This window comes from Argiope bruennichi, chromosome 1, assembly GCF_947563725.1.
Source record: "Argiope bruennichi chromosome 1, qqArgBrue1.1, whole genome shotgun sequence".
Taxonomy (NCBI): Eukaryota; Metazoa; Arthropoda; class Arachnida; order Araneae; family Araneidae; genus Argiope; species Argiope bruennichi.
Window position 1 is genome coordinate 77,270,241 of NC_079151.1, and position 20,578 is coordinate 77,290,818.

At 27.7% G+C, this 20,578-nt stretch overlaps 1 protein-coding gene across 4 annotated transcripts; it reads right to left on the bottom strand.

Moving 5' to 3' along the window:
- Positions 1–657: 657 nt before the first annotated feature.
- On the bottom strand, positions 658–20,260 carry LOC129976174 (gamma-aminobutyric acid receptor subunit beta-2-like). Of its 4 annotated transcripts, none has more exons than XM_056089618.1 (11): positions 20,106–20,259; positions 19,974–20,011; positions 17,225–17,310; positions 14,524–14,645; positions 14,047–14,111; positions 12,446–12,678; positions 10,728–10,810; positions 7,458–7,595; positions 7,068–7,328; positions 2,877–3,043; positions 658–1,210 (listed from the first exon to the last, which is right to left on the bottom strand). In XM_056089618.1, exons 3-11 carry the CDS (start codon positions 17,275–17,277, stop codon positions 986–988), a joined length of 1,347 nt encoding a protein of 448 aa, XP_055945593.1. In that variant the 5' UTR covers positions 17,278–17,310; positions 19,974–20,011; positions 20,106–20,259; the 3' UTR covers positions 658–985. The 4 variants fall into 4 exon arrangements, with proteins under 4 accessions (XP_055945593.1, XP_055945600.1, XP_055945586.1 ...); XM_056089625.1 differs by having other exon boundaries at positions 17,225–17,389; XM_056089611.1 differs by lacking the exon at positions 19,974–20,011 and having other exon boundaries at positions 20,106–20,260.
- Positions 20,261–20,578: the final 318 nt, after the last annotated feature.

The following is a 20,578-nucleotide window of genomic DNA, read 5'->3' on the forward strand; positions in this document are numbered from 1 at the left end:
TAGCAGCCGCCCCAAACCGACCCACGTGGATGTTATAGGGTAAATTCTCAAACCGCCCCGCTGGAATCGAGAGGGTTTTAAGCGAGATTTCACTGAATATCAAATTGAGAATATTAAATAGTCTTGATATGCTTTATTTCATGAAATAGAATATATTTTTATAGAAGTGCAATATAAAAACAGTTCTTTGGTGAACAGTTGAGAATGGGCGGTAAAATAAATTTCAGACAATAAGCAGTAGCTTCTTATCATTTGAAATGTATTCCCTTCAAAATAATTTCGTTATTGTGATCAGAAGCCAAAAAAAGGAGTTCTTAGTCGTCTCATATTCCATATACCAAATTGTAGCCTTCTAGCTAAAAATGTTTTTGAGTTATTTTGTTCATTTTCAGAAGATATAATTCCAAAAATATGTTTTTTGGACTCTGAGGAGTCTGAAACATGGATATAGTCAGTAATTTTTTTTTTTTTGACAAATCACCGAATTCTTTTACAGTTACAAAATATTGAACACTTCATATACGCGAAAGTAAAAAGGATCTTGTAACTATATCTTTTTTCAATAAATAGGACCGTGGTGTTTAAAGCTTATTTTATTTTGTTTTCTTCAAATATTGAAATACATATAGGAATACATCTAAATGTCTGGACCTAATACTGAATAAAAGTATGTTATTTAAAAAAGTTACTTTATTTATAGATTCCCTTGAAAAATACATAGTGTTGTTTTTCACAAATACAAATTTATGATAAAAAGTTACAAATGACAGTTTATAGAACAATAATTAAAAAAAAGAACTGCAAATTATTTATATACAAACGATTGTCTTATAAGTATTCTAAATAAATTGTTGTACAATTTCCTTCAGAATATTTATAAGATAATGCACTCCAAAGAATTTCGTTGTCCTACTCGCTATACCTGGAGAAATTCTAACTAAATTTAACTGTTCTTGAAGTACAGCAGACTTCGATGCAATCATTCTCACAGAAACAAAACTAACCAATAAATAATATTGAAAACTATAAATCCTGCTGGAAAGATAACACGGCATTTTCTATCTATGCTATTCGCAATATCTTGGGGAGTCATTTTAAATTCATCCAGAGGCCAGCCACAAGTAATTTCCATCTGGTTTACACTCTGCACATCAGCGAAAGAGGCAAAGGACGCAGCTTTCTTGTTTGGCATTCCAGGCTCTAATTCTCCCTGAAAATGAATCACAAATTACAAATCTTTATGAAATTAAAGAACAATGTTTCTAATACTTTTTGCAGTAACAAATTAAACGCATTTTTTTTTTTAACTAATGATAAAAGGCACAGTCTCATAATAGAGATGCTGTTTTATGTGACAGTGCATGCTACCATTGAAAAAGAAAAGCGGAGGAGAAAAATTTATAATAGTTATAATAAACAACATCAAGATATCCGAAAACTTCCATTTTGATGGCGATAGATTTAAAATTTTATTAATAAAATGGCTTCTGTAGTTTTCAGGTACATATAATAGTTACTTAACATATTTTTGACTGACATGAATTCTAAACAAAAACAACTGATTTGTTTTGCTATTCAAAAGTGTTTTCATGTCCTTCATAATAATAATAATAATAATAAAAAAATGGGAACTCCATTGTGACTTGTGTTTTTTACAGTATTTTATAATGATCTGTTACTTTTAAATCAGAGAATTGACAAAAATGATTCTCGCAACAAAAAGTTTTCCTTTTCAATACTTTTGATACTTATTATATATTGAAAATGAAACTAAAAATGAAGAAAAATGAAAGAAAAATGCGTTAGTACTTAAAAGCACAGGCATGCACGCACTTATACGTACACAAGGTTTATTAACTACAATAGATGTTCAAATTGCCAACCTTTGGCATCACGAAAAACGGAACGATCAAGTTATCCTTCAATTTCTTGAGCGTCATTGATAGATTTAGGTATTTTGAGGTCCTGGGCAATGTACATTATGAAGCCCTTCTTTTAGTTTCACATTTCAACTTAATCAATATGTCAATGATTCATGTTGGTTTACTCATTTATTTATTTATTTTAATAACTTTGAGAAAATTTTTATGATCTTATTTGTTTATTCATTATGATTTAAAACTTCGCAGTATCCAAATTTTCTGAAGTACTATTTAAGCAGACTCTCATATTTATAAATACTGTTATAACTAAGGGAAAGTTATAAAACCAGTAGGAATTTGATTAATTATACTTGACTAAGTGTTAATATTTTCAAATTTCCCAAATATCATAAAATCCCCATATTTCATAATTTTTAAAATTTCCATTTTTATATATTTAATTGGAGAACAGGTTAATAACATCGTTTTTTAATCGACCTGCTTGTGGTTCTCCGCGGCATAGAATTCTTAGTCAGCTATGAAGTCTCTCATCGAAATTCTCACTGTTGAGTATATTTTCCTCCTTCTCAGCAATTCCTTCAACTATGTGAATTTGAAGGTCAGCTGTCAACTCGTCAAAGTTTTCTATTATCGTCAAGCATTACCGACACATATGAATAGTTTGCTGATGATACATTTCCATCTTTTACTTATTGAAATCCGTTTGATTAAGAATTCAAAAATAAATGTTGTACGCTTTAGCTGCTTATTTTGTTTAACTGAATCTATTTTGAAAATCGTTGAAAAATTTAATGATGAGGTAAAAGATCTTGGATTTAAATTTATAAATAATTACATTGTAGTTTTAAGAATCAATTTAGAATGTCAAGAACTTTCAAGTACTTATTCCAATTTGGTGTAATATATACTTTTATAAAAGCAATGAATCGAGCTTGTTTAACAGAATATGAAATTAGTAGATACAATAATGTATACAGTTAAGAGAAACATTACCTTTTTGGAAAATACTTTTAAATTAGATCCAGTGTCGCTCTCCATTGAACAAAATGTAGCGGTACTTTCCGCTCTTTTCATACCGACGTTTTTCTTCCTTTTCCTTTTGTCTTTGTGATATATGTAGTTAACTAAAGCATATTCAACTAGGGATGCAAACACAAACCCTGAAATTAAAAAAAAAAGTTTTTCAACTATAATTTTTCATTTTGATATGTTTTTTTATTATCATATCAGATCAATTAATGAAGGGTTATTATTTACATTCATCAAAGCTAAACAGTTTTTCAGTCTCAAAAGATTTCCATTTTATAGAATGGCGGCTCGATAGCTCGACTCACAGTGTTTCAAATTTCCAAACATCGAAATTCACCTATCGTCCAAAAAAGTATTATTAATAAAGTTCTTTTAAGCAAAATTTCTTTTCTTTAATGTAAAATGTTTAACTTATGCAGTAGTGAATAAATATGGTTTTTAAATGTAATTTATATTAAAAGAAAATATTTTCGAGAGTGTATCGTATATTAAGGAATACTATATAGACTCCTATTTAATGCATTACTTAAGTTTTCACTCAACATTATATGAGAAAAAAAAATATTCGAAAATAGGTTTATTATTATTCTTTGTAGTGAGAACCAATTCATTTTTATCTTCATAATTTAATGACTGCTAATTAAACAAATGAAGAAAGCATACATCGTGCGCTTGTTGTTTATTAATTTCGTAGTTATAATGTTTTACGGTTACAGATTCAGAGATTTCTGTCTGAATGAAATAATTTTTAAGTCATCTTAAAATTAAAAAAAAAAAAAACTATTTTATTATGGTAGTTAAACATTTTAGGTACAATTTTTTTATTGTTTTTTCACAAGTTTAAAAAATTTATTTTTAATCTTAGTCACAATATACACAGGCCTCAAAGCAACTATAATAAATAGAAACAAGTATGATATGTTCGTTAAAAATGAGTGACTTAGCACTAACTAATGCATACAACACTAGTATCTATTCATACACAAAATCTATTTAATTTTGGAGCATCTTGATACAGTTTTCAGAAGTCATAGTCTAGTGTAAGAAAATCTTTAAATATTAGACATCTGCAATTATTTTTATCATGCAACTCTCTCATCATGTGATCTGAATTCCATTAAAATTCGTATATTTTCGATTTAACATGATTGCTAACGTTTACATAAAAAGAATCTTCGCATACAAGCTTATTTTTTGTATAATGAAATATATATATATATAATCTGTATTTACAATAACAACTTCACTCCATCGATAAATTTGGTCCAAAATATGACGCAAGTCCTTGTTTTTATGAAAGTTTAACGTGTTGCCAAGCTTCACAAGTTAAACTCGCGGCATTTTTTTTTAAAAATTGTGTGTGTGTGTGTGTTCATATATAAATCGACGATATTGAAACTCATTAAAAATCTAAATTATATTTTTGCGATACTCTTCAATATATTTTTCAGTAAAAATACGAAAAGGAGTAAAACTTTTAATTTGTAAATATATCTATTTCGGCAGAATACCAACAAATGATAGCATAGAGTTTTGATTATTATAATAACCAATAACCTTGATCAGACATAGTGTCTAACGTGTGAAACTACATCGCTATAATTAGGGATTGCAATACCGGTATACAGGGATACCGCATATTTTGAGCCATTTGTACAATTTTGTAATACCGGTATTCACAAGTTTAAATACCGGTTTTTCGGTATTTACTAGAAATTTTTAAAATTGTCACCACTATATGTTCAGGGATCGCCAACATGACAAAATAGCATACGTTTTTGTTTTTATGTCTCAATAACGGGCGAAATTAATTAGTTAATTGATGGCTTAATTAATTGCTTAAATCTAAAGTAGCGAAATATGGATTATCCCTGAAGAAAATATTGTATCCATAACGACTGATGCAGCAACAATTATGAAAAAAGTTGGAAAGTTGATTGGTGCAAATCAGCAGTTGTACTATGCACGTGGAATTCAATTAGGAGTAATAGATGTATTATACCAAAAAAATAAAGAACAGAAGAATCCAAATAATGTGGATATAGAAACTTCGGATTCCAACTTTGAAGAGAGTAAGAGTGATATTGACAATGAAGATAATGACAATGTAATTGTTGAAGAAGATATTGCTAATGAGGATGAAATATTAACCTATCAAGAATTGCTTCCTATAATTTATAAAGTTCAAAAAATTGTTAAGATATTTAAACGTTCCTCTATAAAAAGGATATATTACTAAAATATATACTAACTGAAAATAAAACAGAATATATGTTAATATTAGATTCTAAAACACGTTGGAACAGTTTACTCCTAATGATGGAAAGATTTTTGAAACTGAGAAATCTAATCCAAAAAGCAATAATCGATTTAAACCCGTAAATTAATTTTTCAGATAGTGAATTTGACTTAATATCCAGAACTATATCAGCTCTACTTCCAATAAAACTGACTATTGAGGCATTATGTCGGAGAGATTCTAATTTTTTAACAGCTAATGCAACAATAAATTTCATGTTGCAGTCACTGAAAGAACAGCACACATCACTATCTAAAGAATTACATTGAAAAATCGCACAGAAGAAAAGCATACCGAAATAGAAAATGTCTTATGGTATTTAAATAATTATAATGATTTTAAAAATGAAAATGAAAAAGAAGAAAAGAAAATAACCAATTCAAATCTGATTAAGTTTAGAATAAATTTTCTTAAAACTTTTTACCCACAAACCTATCCACATTCAGAATTCGGTTCAATTATCGAAGATTATGATGTCACTATTGTCGATAGTGAAAAGGAATTGTCTTTTGAACAAAAATTAGAATTAGCGATAAATAAAAAAAATTTCAACGAACCAAAATACAATACAGAAATCAGCTATATCCTAAATGATCCGACGAGAAATCGATTTATTTGAAGATGAGGGATTTAGAGGTAAATACTTGAAAAAAATATATCGCGCATTGCTAACAGTACCACCAGCTAGCGTAGATGCCGAAAGAGCATTTTCGACAGCTGGTAATTTTTACACAAAATTACTTTTCAGGCTTAATGACAGTACAATTGATGCATTATGTTTTTTAAGATCACATTTCAAAAATTTGTATTAGTACCACAGACTGAATAGTGATATTTAGACTTTTTTTGTGATTTAAATAAATAAGATGTTCCTTTACTTTTTTGTGATTATATACTGTTATAATTTATAAGTTACAAATTATTTTTGTGATATTTACACTCTCTAACAAAACCAGCAAATAAAACAAAGAAACACCTGTGTTTTCTTTCTTTCTCTAAAATTTCTAATACCGGTATCCCGGTATTAAGATTTAAAAAATACCGAATACCGGTATTGTAATTTTGGTCCGGTATTGCAATCCCTAGCTGTAATGTTGTTTTAGTGACCACGTATATCCGATTATGAGCGATTATGGTATGGGTAGAAGGGTGAAATGGTGGGAAATAAACTAAACCTATGTTAAATGGGCAATTAACTACGAGCAAGCTTCGCTAAGCGTATGGTCAAAAGTAACCGAGTCATGTGCAATGTTTTAAGTGGTAGATACTAAAAGTAAAGAGAATATGGGTGTAGAGTTTTTCAATAAACTTAGTATTTTTCAACAAAAATTTGTTTTCTGAGCCAACCCAGCAGAAATAAAGTCAGCAATTCTACAAAATTTGAAGCTTTTGTGGTAGACGATTTGGAACTATACGGCATGCGAAGAATTGGATTCTCATGTACAATTCATATATTTAAAAACTTGCTGCTCAGAAACTTTTCGCCAATCACAGTATATTAGCGCTTTTGTAATCTATCCCTTTGTTCTGAAAGGTGAATAAAAAAAGTTATTTTCATGCGCTTCTTGAGATCCAAACAAATCACTAGCACAAAATGATTTTTCTACTTTGAAGGAGTTAAAGTGATTTTCTCGGAAGATATGGTTTTTCAGATTAAGCTTAATGTACTTTGTTAGCAGATATAGCTGTATTAAAAAAAATTTCTGTTGGACATTTTTTTTATTGTAAAAAATAACAATAGCACAGAGGAATAATTGAAAAGTTATGAAGTATTTTTCTTCAATGTGACTACTAAAGTACATTAAATATTTCTATTCAATATTCGCAAGTATATTTTAAAAAATTAAATCTCTTACCTGTGCAAACGACATTCCATATATCAAGAGCATGGACATAGGATACTTTAGGTAATTTTTCTCGTATAGCTCTTTCACTCGTTACCAGAGTCAACATAGTGGTTATACTAAGGGTCACTCTAGCAGGTGCAGCTGGGATTTCTATGTAGAAGGACAGCCACGAAGTTACCACAAACAACATAGTTGGAATATAAACATCCAGGACAAAATGGCCAAATTCCCTTTCAAAGTTGAATCGGACCGTGATCCGGCTGAAATTGCCTGTAAATATTTAACGAGAAAGTCATTTGCTTTGCTTTTTCCAAAACTACTATCATTTTTTTGTATTTTGATGAGAACAAATTTATAAATTTTAAACATTTACAAAACACAAAATTGTTTTCCATTTACCAGTGTCCTGATAAGAAAATATAATGTTTTCTAGAGTATAATTCGTCAATATGAAACCTGTGAGCAGAAATTTATGATTCAATTCTAAAGCTCTCTGTTCAGACCATGCCAATTCTAAAGCAGTATTTGGAAGAGTACCTGTAAAGCAGGAAAACAATTAACGGAAAATATTAAAGTACAAAAATTGTAATATAACCCTTAAAAAATAACTTATGTAAGTAAAAAACACATATTATTATATATATATATTTTTTTCCTCAACTCATATTGTGTAAATTTTGTGTACAATAATATATGAGTGCATGCATGATATATGTAAATGTTGCATGATTATTTGTCTGTCTTAGAAATATGCATCGCTTATCAAATATTCTTGAAAGTTTGTATCATTTAAATGCATCAAAAGAAATATCAGCCATTTTTGAAATTACCATGGCATTGTTTATTTTTAATCTTAAGTAATAAAAAAAAGTTTTATCCATGAGAAATACCAAAGAATTTGATATTTTTCACCTGTGATCTTTAATAAAATGGATTTTTATTCCTAAAAAAATTATATTGATGTCCTGGAGGAGAGTTCACTTAAATAGAATTATATAATAAATTTCGATTATATTCAAGCAAAATTTAAGGGTTTGAAATATTTGTATTCCTTTATTTTATTTTTTACAACAAACTGCTGACTGCTTTTGATGTAACAAATTTTTTAAATGCTTATTTCTGAGATATTATTTGATTATTATTATTATACTGAGATACTTTGCCTTTGCTTTTGTTGATTGTTTTTAGAGTTCTTTCGGTTTTCCTTTCATGATATGCCTCCATCATTTTAAAATTGTTGCAGATTATTATAAGAATTTCATAATATAGTATACTAATAATAAAAATATGAAACTCATGAAAGAAAAAGAGTTCTTCTTATTGTTGGAATAACTGAATAGAATCTTTAGGATGTAATTATTGAGAGCATTTAGACCCACCATCGATATCCTGTGAAGCTGAACGACATGGATAATTCGATATTGTGAAATAGGTAAAATAGACATTACAAATAAGGGCGGGGTTTTCGTGCATTAACCCCTCACAAGAACTCATACGCATGATACTTAGAATCGATGCATTCCGTCATTAATAATGAAGGTATTATACCTTATGTTACTAGGAGAATTAGAAACTTGTTAATTTACAAAGTAGTTTCCTATCCTTGTTCTCGAAATGGCGTATGTACCTGCGGAGATCTACAAGGCCAGCAGAGATTTACATGTACAAGGTGTCCCTGAATTCATGGGCCAAACTTTAAGCGTAGTAAAATACATATCAAGCAGCATTTTTTTTTATATAGCAATATAGAGTCGAGGATGAAACGTTTAGGTAAAGACAACAAGAAATGGTAGGACTGAACGGCCTAGATCAGGTTTCTTAACATGAAATTAACGGCTTTCGCAAAAGCTGGTGGTGCAAACGTGTAAAAATGTTGTGATCCAATCTTGCTTTATTGGGGAAGTGTTCATGGTAAAACCTTAACGCCCCTCTTCTGTTACAATTCGAAGTTCCGAAGATAAGATACATGTTTGCTTTCTCAGAGAGCGTAAATCGCTTCATCACTCAAAAATATTCTATAAAAGCAAATAATCGTTTGAAGTTAAGCACAATGCCATTCAAACTCAATAAAATTGTTTGTAAACGATTTGATAATGGAAACTAAATAAACCTTTATAATTAATTAATATTTTGCTTTCCAAAAATTCATCTTTATTTAAGCTACGTAAACTAAACCTGTACATCGCCTGCTCTAAAAAAATATATATAAATAAAGAGTTTTTTTTTTCTCAGCATGTCTTATTTTTTACACCTACAATTTTCACCTCCGACCCCATATTACTATAAAAAATGCTTAGTTATATATATTTTACCTATTCTTAAAGTTAGTCCCATAAATTCAAGGATATCCTGTTGCGTTTTTGACACTCGGAATTTGCATTAACCTGAATTTAAAATAGTAACTAATTTATTATTTCAAAGATAAGAAAAATCATAAAATTCGATTTTAAATAAAAGTAAATCAATTTAATATTCGTAAGAATAACTGTAATGCATATATAAATCAAGATTACATTATTCTAATAAAATCTTATGATGTTGATTTTTTTTTATCTAGCTTTCATTGGTATGATGTTGATATTTGTTAGGTGTTGCATAATTCTTTTATTGTTATTTTCGAACACATTTTCTGAAGGCCACTTGATGTAGATAAATCGATAAATATAGTAGACAACTTGTAATCACATCTGTTAAAAACATGTAAGCACATTGCGATTATTCTATTAATCTTTGTGAAGATTATATATTGTGTTATGTCAAAACGACGTGGGAAACTATCCGCTGGTATTTACGAGAATATCGATGTTTTCAATGACAGAGAATTTAATCTTTCTGAGATGTTAGCAAACGATAATTCGTCTTACAATTTTTTGTAAGACGTCAAATAAATTTTTTTGCTTCTTTTATTTAAGCCAGTTCGGAAATTTGCCCGATCAGAAGTGACTTCTGCCTTGTAACCGTGGCATTGTGCATTGACATAATTTAAATTTTGTCTTTTCTATTAATTTTGAATAACTTAATTATTAATCAGTAAAAAGGAGGAAATTTTTTGACTTAATGTTATGTTTTAACAAAGAAACTGAAATTAAAAATTATTAATTTTTAATTAATTTTAATTAAAAATTAAAATTTAAAATAAATATTTTCGAAATGAGTGTTTCAATATTATATATATATATATATATATATATATATATATATATATATATATATATATATATATATATACAAAATCCATAGCAAAGATGATTCAGTCGAGTTCTACGCTACCATTACCAGATGCCGCAATTAAAATTTGATTTTGAATTGATTATAATTTATTACTTATATGTTTTTATATTTATTATTTATTGATGGCTAAATTATTTTAAATGGAAAAGAGAATGAAAACTAGTGCGTGAGTGTGTTTTAACTAAACTTTAATTTTAAAAAATTCAAGTGGAAAAACATTTAAGAAAGTATAATTTAAAATTACAGAAAATTTATATTTTCATTAATAGTATTTTCACAAAAAGAAGCATATTATAGCTTAAATTCTTACTTAGACCACAATTTATTGAAAACTGCTTCATGCAATAGAAAATCATGCAATACTGATGTTTTTCCACTGGTAAGGTTTAATATAAATGCTTTTTATTATTAATTTATTCTCAAATGTATTTTACTTACTGCTTTCTATTTCCAAAGTACACTGCTGTTTGTCCATGGGGTATCTATAAAATTGCATTTCGCAATATGCTCGAAGCTTGACCCTAATATTGAATGAGCCAGAGAAAATGAATGCATAATTAAATGCGCTTCAATATGATTGCTAACAATATTTTATTCTAATTTGAATTTAATAAGTAAAAAATGGATTCAAAAATATTCTAAAATTATATTTTGAAACAGTTTAATATATTTTTTATCAATAAGTTTTGATTAACATATAATCTGATATTAAATTTCTTATGATAGATATATATATAATTAAAAATCTTAAGTTTTGTCTCCCAAATAATATGCTACACTCTATTAGTCTGAACTTATAAATCCAGTTTTACTCTTTCTCATGAAGTATATAATTATAGAAAAATTATGTGAAAGAATAGTTCAGTAAATTATCATATATTTATGGTTACTATCTTCAAACCCGAACTTATCAGAATTAATCATTCACAAAAGAAACATATATATATATAAAAATGCTACATTAAATCGCGTAACAGAAAAAAAGTTTCGCCATGTGCCTGAAAGCTTAGTATTCGATTCGAATCTAGAGATGATTTCCCGTTCACCGTACACTTCGTTGAGCCGGCTCTAACTAAAAAAAATCTTCGAATGCGATGGTTTAAGTTTTTTTCATACAATCCTTCACTAAAAGAATTTAGTATTTTGTTTGATATTTATAATATCAAACATAATACAATTATACTCAGATCAGTCAGTGATATATTTTAAAAAGGATATAGACTATTAATTTCGACATTTCGATTTATAAATATTGTTTGATACAACACAATATTAGATAATTTATTGAAAAAATAAATTAATTTCTTAAACAAGCTGCCTTACAGTGATCCTTATATTTTCTAAGCGTATACTGTGATACTGATTTGAAGACTAATGAAAGCCATTAAAAAGAATCAGTATAATAGAGTCTGCTGACAACGATGAGGCATACACTCTCTCTTCTCCATGCGGCATATGCGACTTACAAATATAAAAAATAAATTTTATATTACAAATTAAAATATAATTTAAGCTGTATTTTTATTTATAATACATATAATAGAGCACATATTATATATTTTTCACATTACATGCAATAGTTACATAAACTGAATACTTGTTTTTTTTTGTTGTTGAATTTGTATGATTCATGTAAATAAAAATCGTGTTCAAAAGTACAAATCGGTTCCATAATTTTTTTCATGTTTTCAAATTTACCTATAGTGTGACATAATTTATTTTTGCAATTTATAGACTAATCTCTGGCAAATTTCGTATATAATATTTCGTTTATTTTTTTAAATTTTATGTTTATTTTTTAAGTTTTAATATTTTGTTTAAAATTGCGTTTAAATTAAGTTTTTTTATGAGTGTGAAGCTAAAATCAACTTCCTCGAAGATAAGAGGCAAATAAAAGTTCTGTTATTTAAGTTTATCATAATATTTGGCATTTAAAAACTACTTATATAGGAACTAAATTAAAATCAATATAAATTAAGAGATTTTAGAATTTGAGAAAGAGAAGAGAGACAACTCTTGCACTGTCCAACAGAACTTAATCGCATTCTAGAGGCAAGATTTTTTCGTTAGAAATTCATACAAACTAACTAAATAACTATCGCAGCAATGAAATTAATAAATCATTTTAGAATAAGAGGAAATAAATGAAATTTTACCTCTTGCTGAGTAAAACTTGTCCATCTGGATGGATATGCATAAGAATTGTACCTTCCGCGCCACCAGAAGTAAAAGAACCCAATTCTTTATCGTTGACAGCATGGATAGAAGGCGTCCATATCCGCTGAGCATGCCAATTGTCTCCTACAATTTTTGGAACACTAGAATTTGGTGGAAATTTCAATCGCTCATCGATCCAAGTTTGTCTATATAATATTTGCATCGAATATTCCTGTACAAAATGATTAAAGTTAGAAAAGTTATTCAATTTGATATTAACTCGTGTAATTTTTTTATCTGTGATCTGATAGCCTTCCTAATCATTTCTTACATATCTGAAAACAATACAGTTTCTTAAATTCATAAATGTCCTTATAATGCAATTGTATTTCCTCTAATTTACAAACACACATTTTTGATAAAGATTATATTCTCTGTATTAGAAGCCTACTTTGTAAGTTTAATGCACAATCAATTGCAGCAGAATCGACAGTTATTTAGTCAATTATTTTGGCTATTCGTATTGCAAGAAAAACTACAACTTGGTCTATTGAATTTTAAAAAAAACTTTAAACTGAAATCTATAGAATGAGTACTTGGGGTGGATTTCATCGTTGTAAAATGCGATAAATCAGACAGGCATTTGAATTGAATTATTATTAATCAAGTTGCTATTGTGAGGATATTTAAATTGCGATGAGTTAATGTACATCTATACGCATGGTTTATATTATAAATTGAGTTCAGTTTTGTTTATTCTTCCAGTTCAAAGTCGATAGTACAGTATAGCATAGTTTTACCACAGACTCTTTTTAAAGATATTTTTAAATTTCAAATTTTGATATACATATAACTTTTATTTTAAAAGCTTTACTATTCTGTCCGTAGCTGTATATCTATTCATTGTGTTTTGCATTTCCCTAATTTTTTCCTGTCTATATCTTTATGAATCCAATTATATAACAGAAAAGAGCAGTGATGTTTAAAAATAGACGCATTGTTAAACATTTTTACCATTACTTGATTCTGAAGTTAAACTTTAATTACAAGTATAAAAATATTTCAAAAAATTTAATAAAAACATGTCTTAAATTCTATAGCTTATTCAAGATGAAGAAAAAAAAGCCGATTTATCATATCTCTATCATAACTGTGGAAAAAAGCCAGCATGAAATATTACTAAAAATAATGAAAACGATTCTAGTTTCATTTCAGCAAGAAAATATATTATCATAAAATACATTTAAAATATTTTTTAAAAATTAATTAGTTTTTCAATAATAGAAAAAAATTGTATTATTTAAAAACTATTTTTGAATTTTGAGATAATGTAGAAATTTTTTATTTGTTGTAATATTTTTGAAAGTTATAGTGGAAAAATTTAAAAAAAATTGTTTTATTTTTAATTGATTTAACTTTTTAAAAAATCCCCCTGAGCTACACATTTCCATCCCCCAAAGTATATATTTACTAAATTTGATGGCTTTAAGGGAAACAGTCTGGTCTATAGGCCCCCCAACATATACTCAGAGAAACAGACAAGCATTCATTTTTATTATTAGTAGAGATTTGCTAGAATATAAAGTACAACTTTACTTACAGTCCTCACTTCATCAATAGATGATATACTGTAAATGAACATACTGTTATTCACTCTCACAGCATCTGAAACATAAAATAATATTACATTTTATTAAACAAATGTAATAAAATCTTGGAAATATTATTTCAAGAACTGAAATTCAATCTGAACCTAAAATTGACATATGATGTTGCAGACGGACAGATAGAATTTCTTTGCATGGATTTCAAACAAAATTTGACAGAAATCTAGAAATATACTGTGTAATCGATATACCAAATTTCATCCGCTATCTCAATACATTGTAGAGTTATTGCGCTCATAGTCAGACATAATTCCAAAAATATACTTTTTTAGACTCGGGAAGCTCTGACACTTAGAGATTTGTCAAAATCGCAAACTCGAATTGTTTGGCGATAACAATATATTTTTTTTTAAACTTCGTGTACGAGAAAGCAAATAAATAAATAAATAAAACTGTGGAAATAAACCTACTTCTAGTAGCATATGGCCTAAGCCTATGATTGTATTTCTCTTTATTTGTCAGTTTAGCAAATAGTGTTTCTTGGTGTTCCCACTCAACGGCATGTGGTCTTTTAACCGTTGGTTCAACAAAACTGGAAGAAAAAAATAAACTTGGTAGTCAAAATAATAATTAAAAAATATAGAGTTTTTTAACGTTATATTAATTAAAAGAGTATCACTTTACTTATATACAAATGCAGACATTAAAATTAATAGAGTTTATAGGAGATAATTCTAAATGACATTATTAAAAATAAGTAATCGCATCTACAAAAGAAGTATGCATTATAATTTTTTTAATATTCCTCCGGTTCCTGTAACTGGAGTTTTTTTCCTTACAAAAATAATTAATCTATGAAACAGAAAGAAAAAAATGTCCCAGGTTATTCTTGGTCATCGAATATGAATGGGTGCATTTAATCAAATCCAAGAAAACAGAGCTTTAAAGTAAACGTGACATGAGAATTTTAAACCCGTAATTCCAAGTCCTGAATCAATTTTCTACATATAATATAACAAGGTACATAATTGCATAATAATAATAGTAATTTCTTCCATTAAGTGTGAAACGAAAAAGCAAATGCATCTTTTGATAATGCTAAAAATGAAGCAGTATAACAAGCAAATAAAAATCAAGCAGTAGAAGTTAATAATTATCAATGAGCGATATTATTTAGTGAAACAACTCATTACTGATAAATCCCTCTTTCTCATTTTGTTAAAGTAGAGAGATCAATTCTGTCTTTTATATCAAATCCAGATTTTATAAATTGCAAAACTTCGCTTTATTGAATGCAAATCATCTTTGTATGAAAATTATGCTTAATAAAATAGAGAATCAAAAATTATTGTTAGAAGATAATGATGCTGTTGAAGATATTATAAGTGGTTGGCGAGAGCTCATTGATGACATTTTCATTTCCTCTTCATCAACAGAACTTCACTTAATACTTTCCAGGCGTTCCACAATTTTTACCTATACAAATTAGTGGAGAAAATATTTGAAATTTTTTGGGAAAATCAGATTTAGGAAATCTCATGGCAAACTTCATTTGATTGATTTGGAAAAATTCAGGTCTCAGTCGTATCTAGTTTATTATACCATTAATTGGAACGAAAGGAAATGTTACATCCGTTCAGAATACTAAGAAATTGTTGTTAAGCCACTTGGGATAATTTTCGTGTTGTTTCATTTAAGAAGCTTGAAAAAATAAAACTAAGAAAATAACTTTAAAAACTCACATTTCTTCAGGAAAACTATTTAAAGTATTATAATTTAGGCACAAAGAAGCTATAATTAAGGAAAAATTCGTAGAAAATTTGTTGAAAAACATAACCAAAAGTACTATCTTAAAATTTTTGAAAAGGTACAAGGTAGTAAAATTAGGCTGTTAAAAGTACACGAAAATGCTTATAAACAAGTTATAATACATGAAATGAAAGATTGTGTGTAAATAATCGGAGAAAATAATCTGGAAAAAGCTGAGAAATTTTATATAGCTCATCATAAGGATGTTTTGGCATAATCTGCGAAAAAGTAAGCTTAATCAGTTAAGCTAAAAGTCAGAAAAATTAATTAAAAGTCAGAATTCTTTAAATAAATATATAAATCAATAATTAATTATAAGTTAATTAATAATAGTTAATAAGTTATTAATGAGCGTTAGACAATGATTGAAAATAATAAACTGTAGATATTAAAATCCGCATTAAACAGTTAGCATAGTAGCATTAGTTAGAACGACGAGGCCAACTATCATATTTCGCAGAAATGACATAAAAATGTAAAGGTAATAGTTGAAAAATATTTACATCTTGTTTTTCATGAAGCATCTTGTTGACTTTAAGTTCTAGAGTTATATAAGATCAAAAGATTTGAATTGAGTTTATGCGATTAATAGAGATATAAAAAAATATTTCCGGCCAGTTAGAAGAATATAAAGCCTTTCTACTCAAGATCTTTTCCAGTTGTGAAGCATTTACATATCAGCAGGACTGAGCTCTATGATTTAGTGCAAATTTTTATCATTAAGTCATAGGGAAGGAATTGACATAATATAAATAGATGCAGAAAAATCATAATTATTTTTAGCATGGCTTGATAATAAAGCAAATCTTATCCCAACTGAAAAATTTTGGATTCAACTTTTAAAAAATGTATAGTGAGAAAAAATTCAGCAACAAAACTCAAATAATCGATGCAATATTTTTATTAATTATTGCATCTCATTTTGTTTGTTTTTTATTTTCATTTTCATTCTATGTTTAGCTTTTTTTAAAAATTCTTTGTTCATTAAGATCCCAATTTATTTTGGAGCCAGTAAATCCAACAAAATAAAACGTTCTAACTCCTCCATAAAAGAAACTGAACTATATTTATTTATAAATGACCTCTACAACGACGTAGAATTTTATAATATTACTCTTAAAATCAGTGATTTTATAAGCTACGTTAGATTTTAAAATGTTACTCTTAGTAAAAACACACTTAATACATTCGTTTGAGTAGCAAAAATATTTTAACTTTTAGAGTAACTTTAGTTTTTATTTCTTATATTAAGAAAGTTAATAAAAGTGTCGAAAGTATTAAATTTTACGAATATATCATTGATATATTATGGCATTAAAATTTTTCGATTAACAACATTAAATTAAAATATCGTGTACTTACCCAATTAGAAACAAAAGTTGGAAAGTAATTAGGTATGCTGCGCTTGAAATCATGTTACTGTGTCCTTTCCCACGGCATTCAGTTCTCTAAGCGTGAGATGAGAGAACGTGAGAATCCACAAGTGAAGAAGCAAAATAATCATAATCCCTACGGATGTACAGTTATCTAGAAGGTTAAATAAAGCTACTCAACTCATACATCCAGTAGATTGCTGGACTTACTTCAGGACTGCTGATATGACTATACAACAATGATCTTACAATTTACTAGGAAGATCATTCTGATGTGAAAAGTACACCTAGCTGTTTTAACATATTACCTCATTGATTTCTTTAAGAAAATTGTTTGGTTGTTGTTCTCAATAAATGGATTTTTTTTTTGAGGAATTTATGAATAAGAACAGAAATTTAGATAATAAAATACAAAAAGTTTTTATAAATAACAAGCACTCTCAGTCAGAACCTCACCCAGTGTGCAATACTGTAAAAAACCCTTTTTTTTGTTTATTTTATTTGTAGACAATAAAGTTGTAATACGTCTAATCTAATATAACTAATTCAAAGGTTTTTTTTTGTGTATATACATTTGCAGTTTTCCTTTCAGGCTAAAAAATAATTCTAAAACCTTTTTTAACAATATAGGAAAATGTGTGTTCTATTTATTGGCGCTTTACATGTTAGAGAAAACGTAGAGACGACAAATTTGGCACAAATATAAGGGTGGAAATGTGCTTCTCAAAGTATTTTTCTTTTTGAAATTTAAAAAAATTAAAAATCAAAACTGATTTTTGGAGTTTTTTTTTACGATAACATTAAAAAATGTCATCGCACAAAAATTATTTTTTTGCATCATTTTAAAATTTAAAAAAGATTATTTCTACTACTAATAATTTAAATTTAAAACACTCGAATTCCAAACTTTAACTAAGAATTCGCCGAAAGGATTACAATAATATCCAAAGTCGAGCTTTCGAGCACCCTGTGGTAAAACGATATGAAATGCAACTCTTCTTTACTTCTCTTACATACACCCGCGCTTTGGAAGGTCAAGGATTAAAAGTAAATGGCTTAATAGCTCATTTCTAACAAGGACTCAACAAATCCTTTCCAAAAGTTCATATGTTTTTTAACACTTATGTGGCCTGGAACTGCCTTACTTTGATCCAGGATATTTATAGTATTTAATGTTAACTAAGTCCTCAAAGCTTAGTCCAGAGCTTAGTTTCTCAAAGATTTGTAGAGAATGAAATCTGAAACTTTAATAATGAGAATCACTTAGCCAATTCTATTTCATAGAGGGTGAATCTTTTCACTTTCTTCGTGTCTTACATCTGCCTGATTAAAGGTCTGTGATCTATCCTAAATTTTGAGTTTGAATATAAAAATAAAAACTTTGCGATAGAAATTCAACTGCAAGTTGATATTTAAGATACCGATAAGAGCAAAATAGCAGTAAATGTATTGGATATATTTCGTTATATAGTTACCATTTCAAATGGATTTTATTTACAAGTGCAGTAAAATATCATTTAAATCAATAAATTAAATATGAAATTTAAACAAAGAAAGGAAATTTTTATGCAGAATTTATGCGAAATTTATGTTGAATTATCGAAATATAAAAATCCCCTTGCTGCCAAAAAAATAGAAAATAATAATAAAAAAATAAGAAAATATAACTGCTTTTGTATTAATGTTTGAATCATCTCTGAATCTTCACGGTTATTATTTCTAAGTTAAGGACCTATATAATTTCAATAATCAACTTTTCCGTCAATATGCAAAAATCAAAAACGTTTACATTACACGATAATGTGACTACGTTGAGAAGTCGATTTTTTGCGAAATTATGAAGAAAATTTCTATTTTTTTTTATTCTTAATTGAATAGATTTTTTTTATATAACCATTAGAATTTTGTGTAAGTCTATTTTTTGAGAAGTTACACTAAATTTTAATATTTGCATTTACGTATATATTAATGTTAATTTTACATTTTTAGAGGCTATTTTCTCTCATTTTAATCTTTGATAGAATTTTCTTGCACAAAACTTCATAAATTAAAATCTAATGCATATTTTTGTTCAAAATTGGTATGATAATTTCTCAATATATTCCACAGTTCCTGAACTAGAGAATAAGTAATCTCTTCATTTAGAAGTATTTCATAGTTGTTTTAATAACAATGTGAAAAAATTGAAAATTTCGTGTTATTACTTAGTCGATGCCCAATATTTAAAGAATGAATAGAAATAAAGCTTACTTCTTAGGTCAGGAACTATATAGTATATTTCTTAAGCTATCTGCACAATTTTAATCAAATCATTTGATGAATCTCTAAACTAATAGGTTTTTGCTTTATGCATCTTTTTAGCAAAAAAAAAAAAAAATCCCCCAATTTTTTTAAAAAAAACTTCTGCCACTTAATTGGTATGTTTTGATTTCACACTTGTTTTTTTTATGCAAATATTCAAAAAATATAACTATTTTCGAACCTTTTTCAAGAAATTCATCCCAAACGTAGTCAGATACCTTAATTTTTAAAAATAGCGGAAAAATATGTTTTAAAATATCCATTGAAAGTATAAAAATGATATCACGTTTCATTATTGTAATGATAATAAAAAAAGAATTTGATTAATTATTAGAAGTTAAAACAACGCTAAAAATAAATTCCCTCTTTAAGAATTATTACTTCAAAATCACTGTCAGAAAACATTTTCATATTACAATGAAAATCGATAGACTTACCAAGTTAAGAAAAACTCTTACTATTCAATGGTTCCGAACTGAAAGATAAGCATTTAAAAGACATATGATATATCGACTGCATTCACAAAAATATTGAAATGTCAAAAATGAGACGAATTGCAAAATAAATACCATGAGAAATTGAGACAATTTCAAAAATGATGATGTAAGAGGTCCATTTACTCTGAGCGGATATTAAATGGAGTGTATTTTACGAAATGTATGTAAAAGCGAGCATTCTGTTTTGGAGCTTAGTATCCAAAGAAAGTAGCATTATTTTTTTATCATAGACTTAACAATAATAGAAACACGTGACTCACATATCTGATAAAACAATGAAACTGATTAGAATTTTGTCACAGCAGTAGTAAGTTATGTTAAAAATTAACGAACACAGAGTACGGGAAAATTGACTTCACGAAAATATATTTTTCGAATTTTACGAAGGTTTAAAAATAATTTTTGTGCACCAAATTACGGAAGAAAATTTCGGTTATTTTTTAACACATTGACTGCCGCATGACGCGCTAGTGCGTTACAGATAATATGTAATTGAACCAAACCATCTATGTTATTAGATGAACCCTTCTCTACTGCAGTCAAGA

Excerpts from the sequence above, each read along its gene's own strand:
- LOC129976174 (XM_056089611.1), bottom strand. Across the intron at positions 14,112-14,523 it reads TAGGCCATATGCTACTAGAA|ATGCTGTGAGAGTGAATAAC; the intron begins GTAGGTTTATTT and ends TTTATGTTTCAG. Across the intron at positions 3,044-7,067 it reads ATGGAATGTCGTTTGCACAG|GGTTTGTGTTTGCATCCCTA; the intron begins GTAAGAGATTTA and ends TTTTAATTTCAG.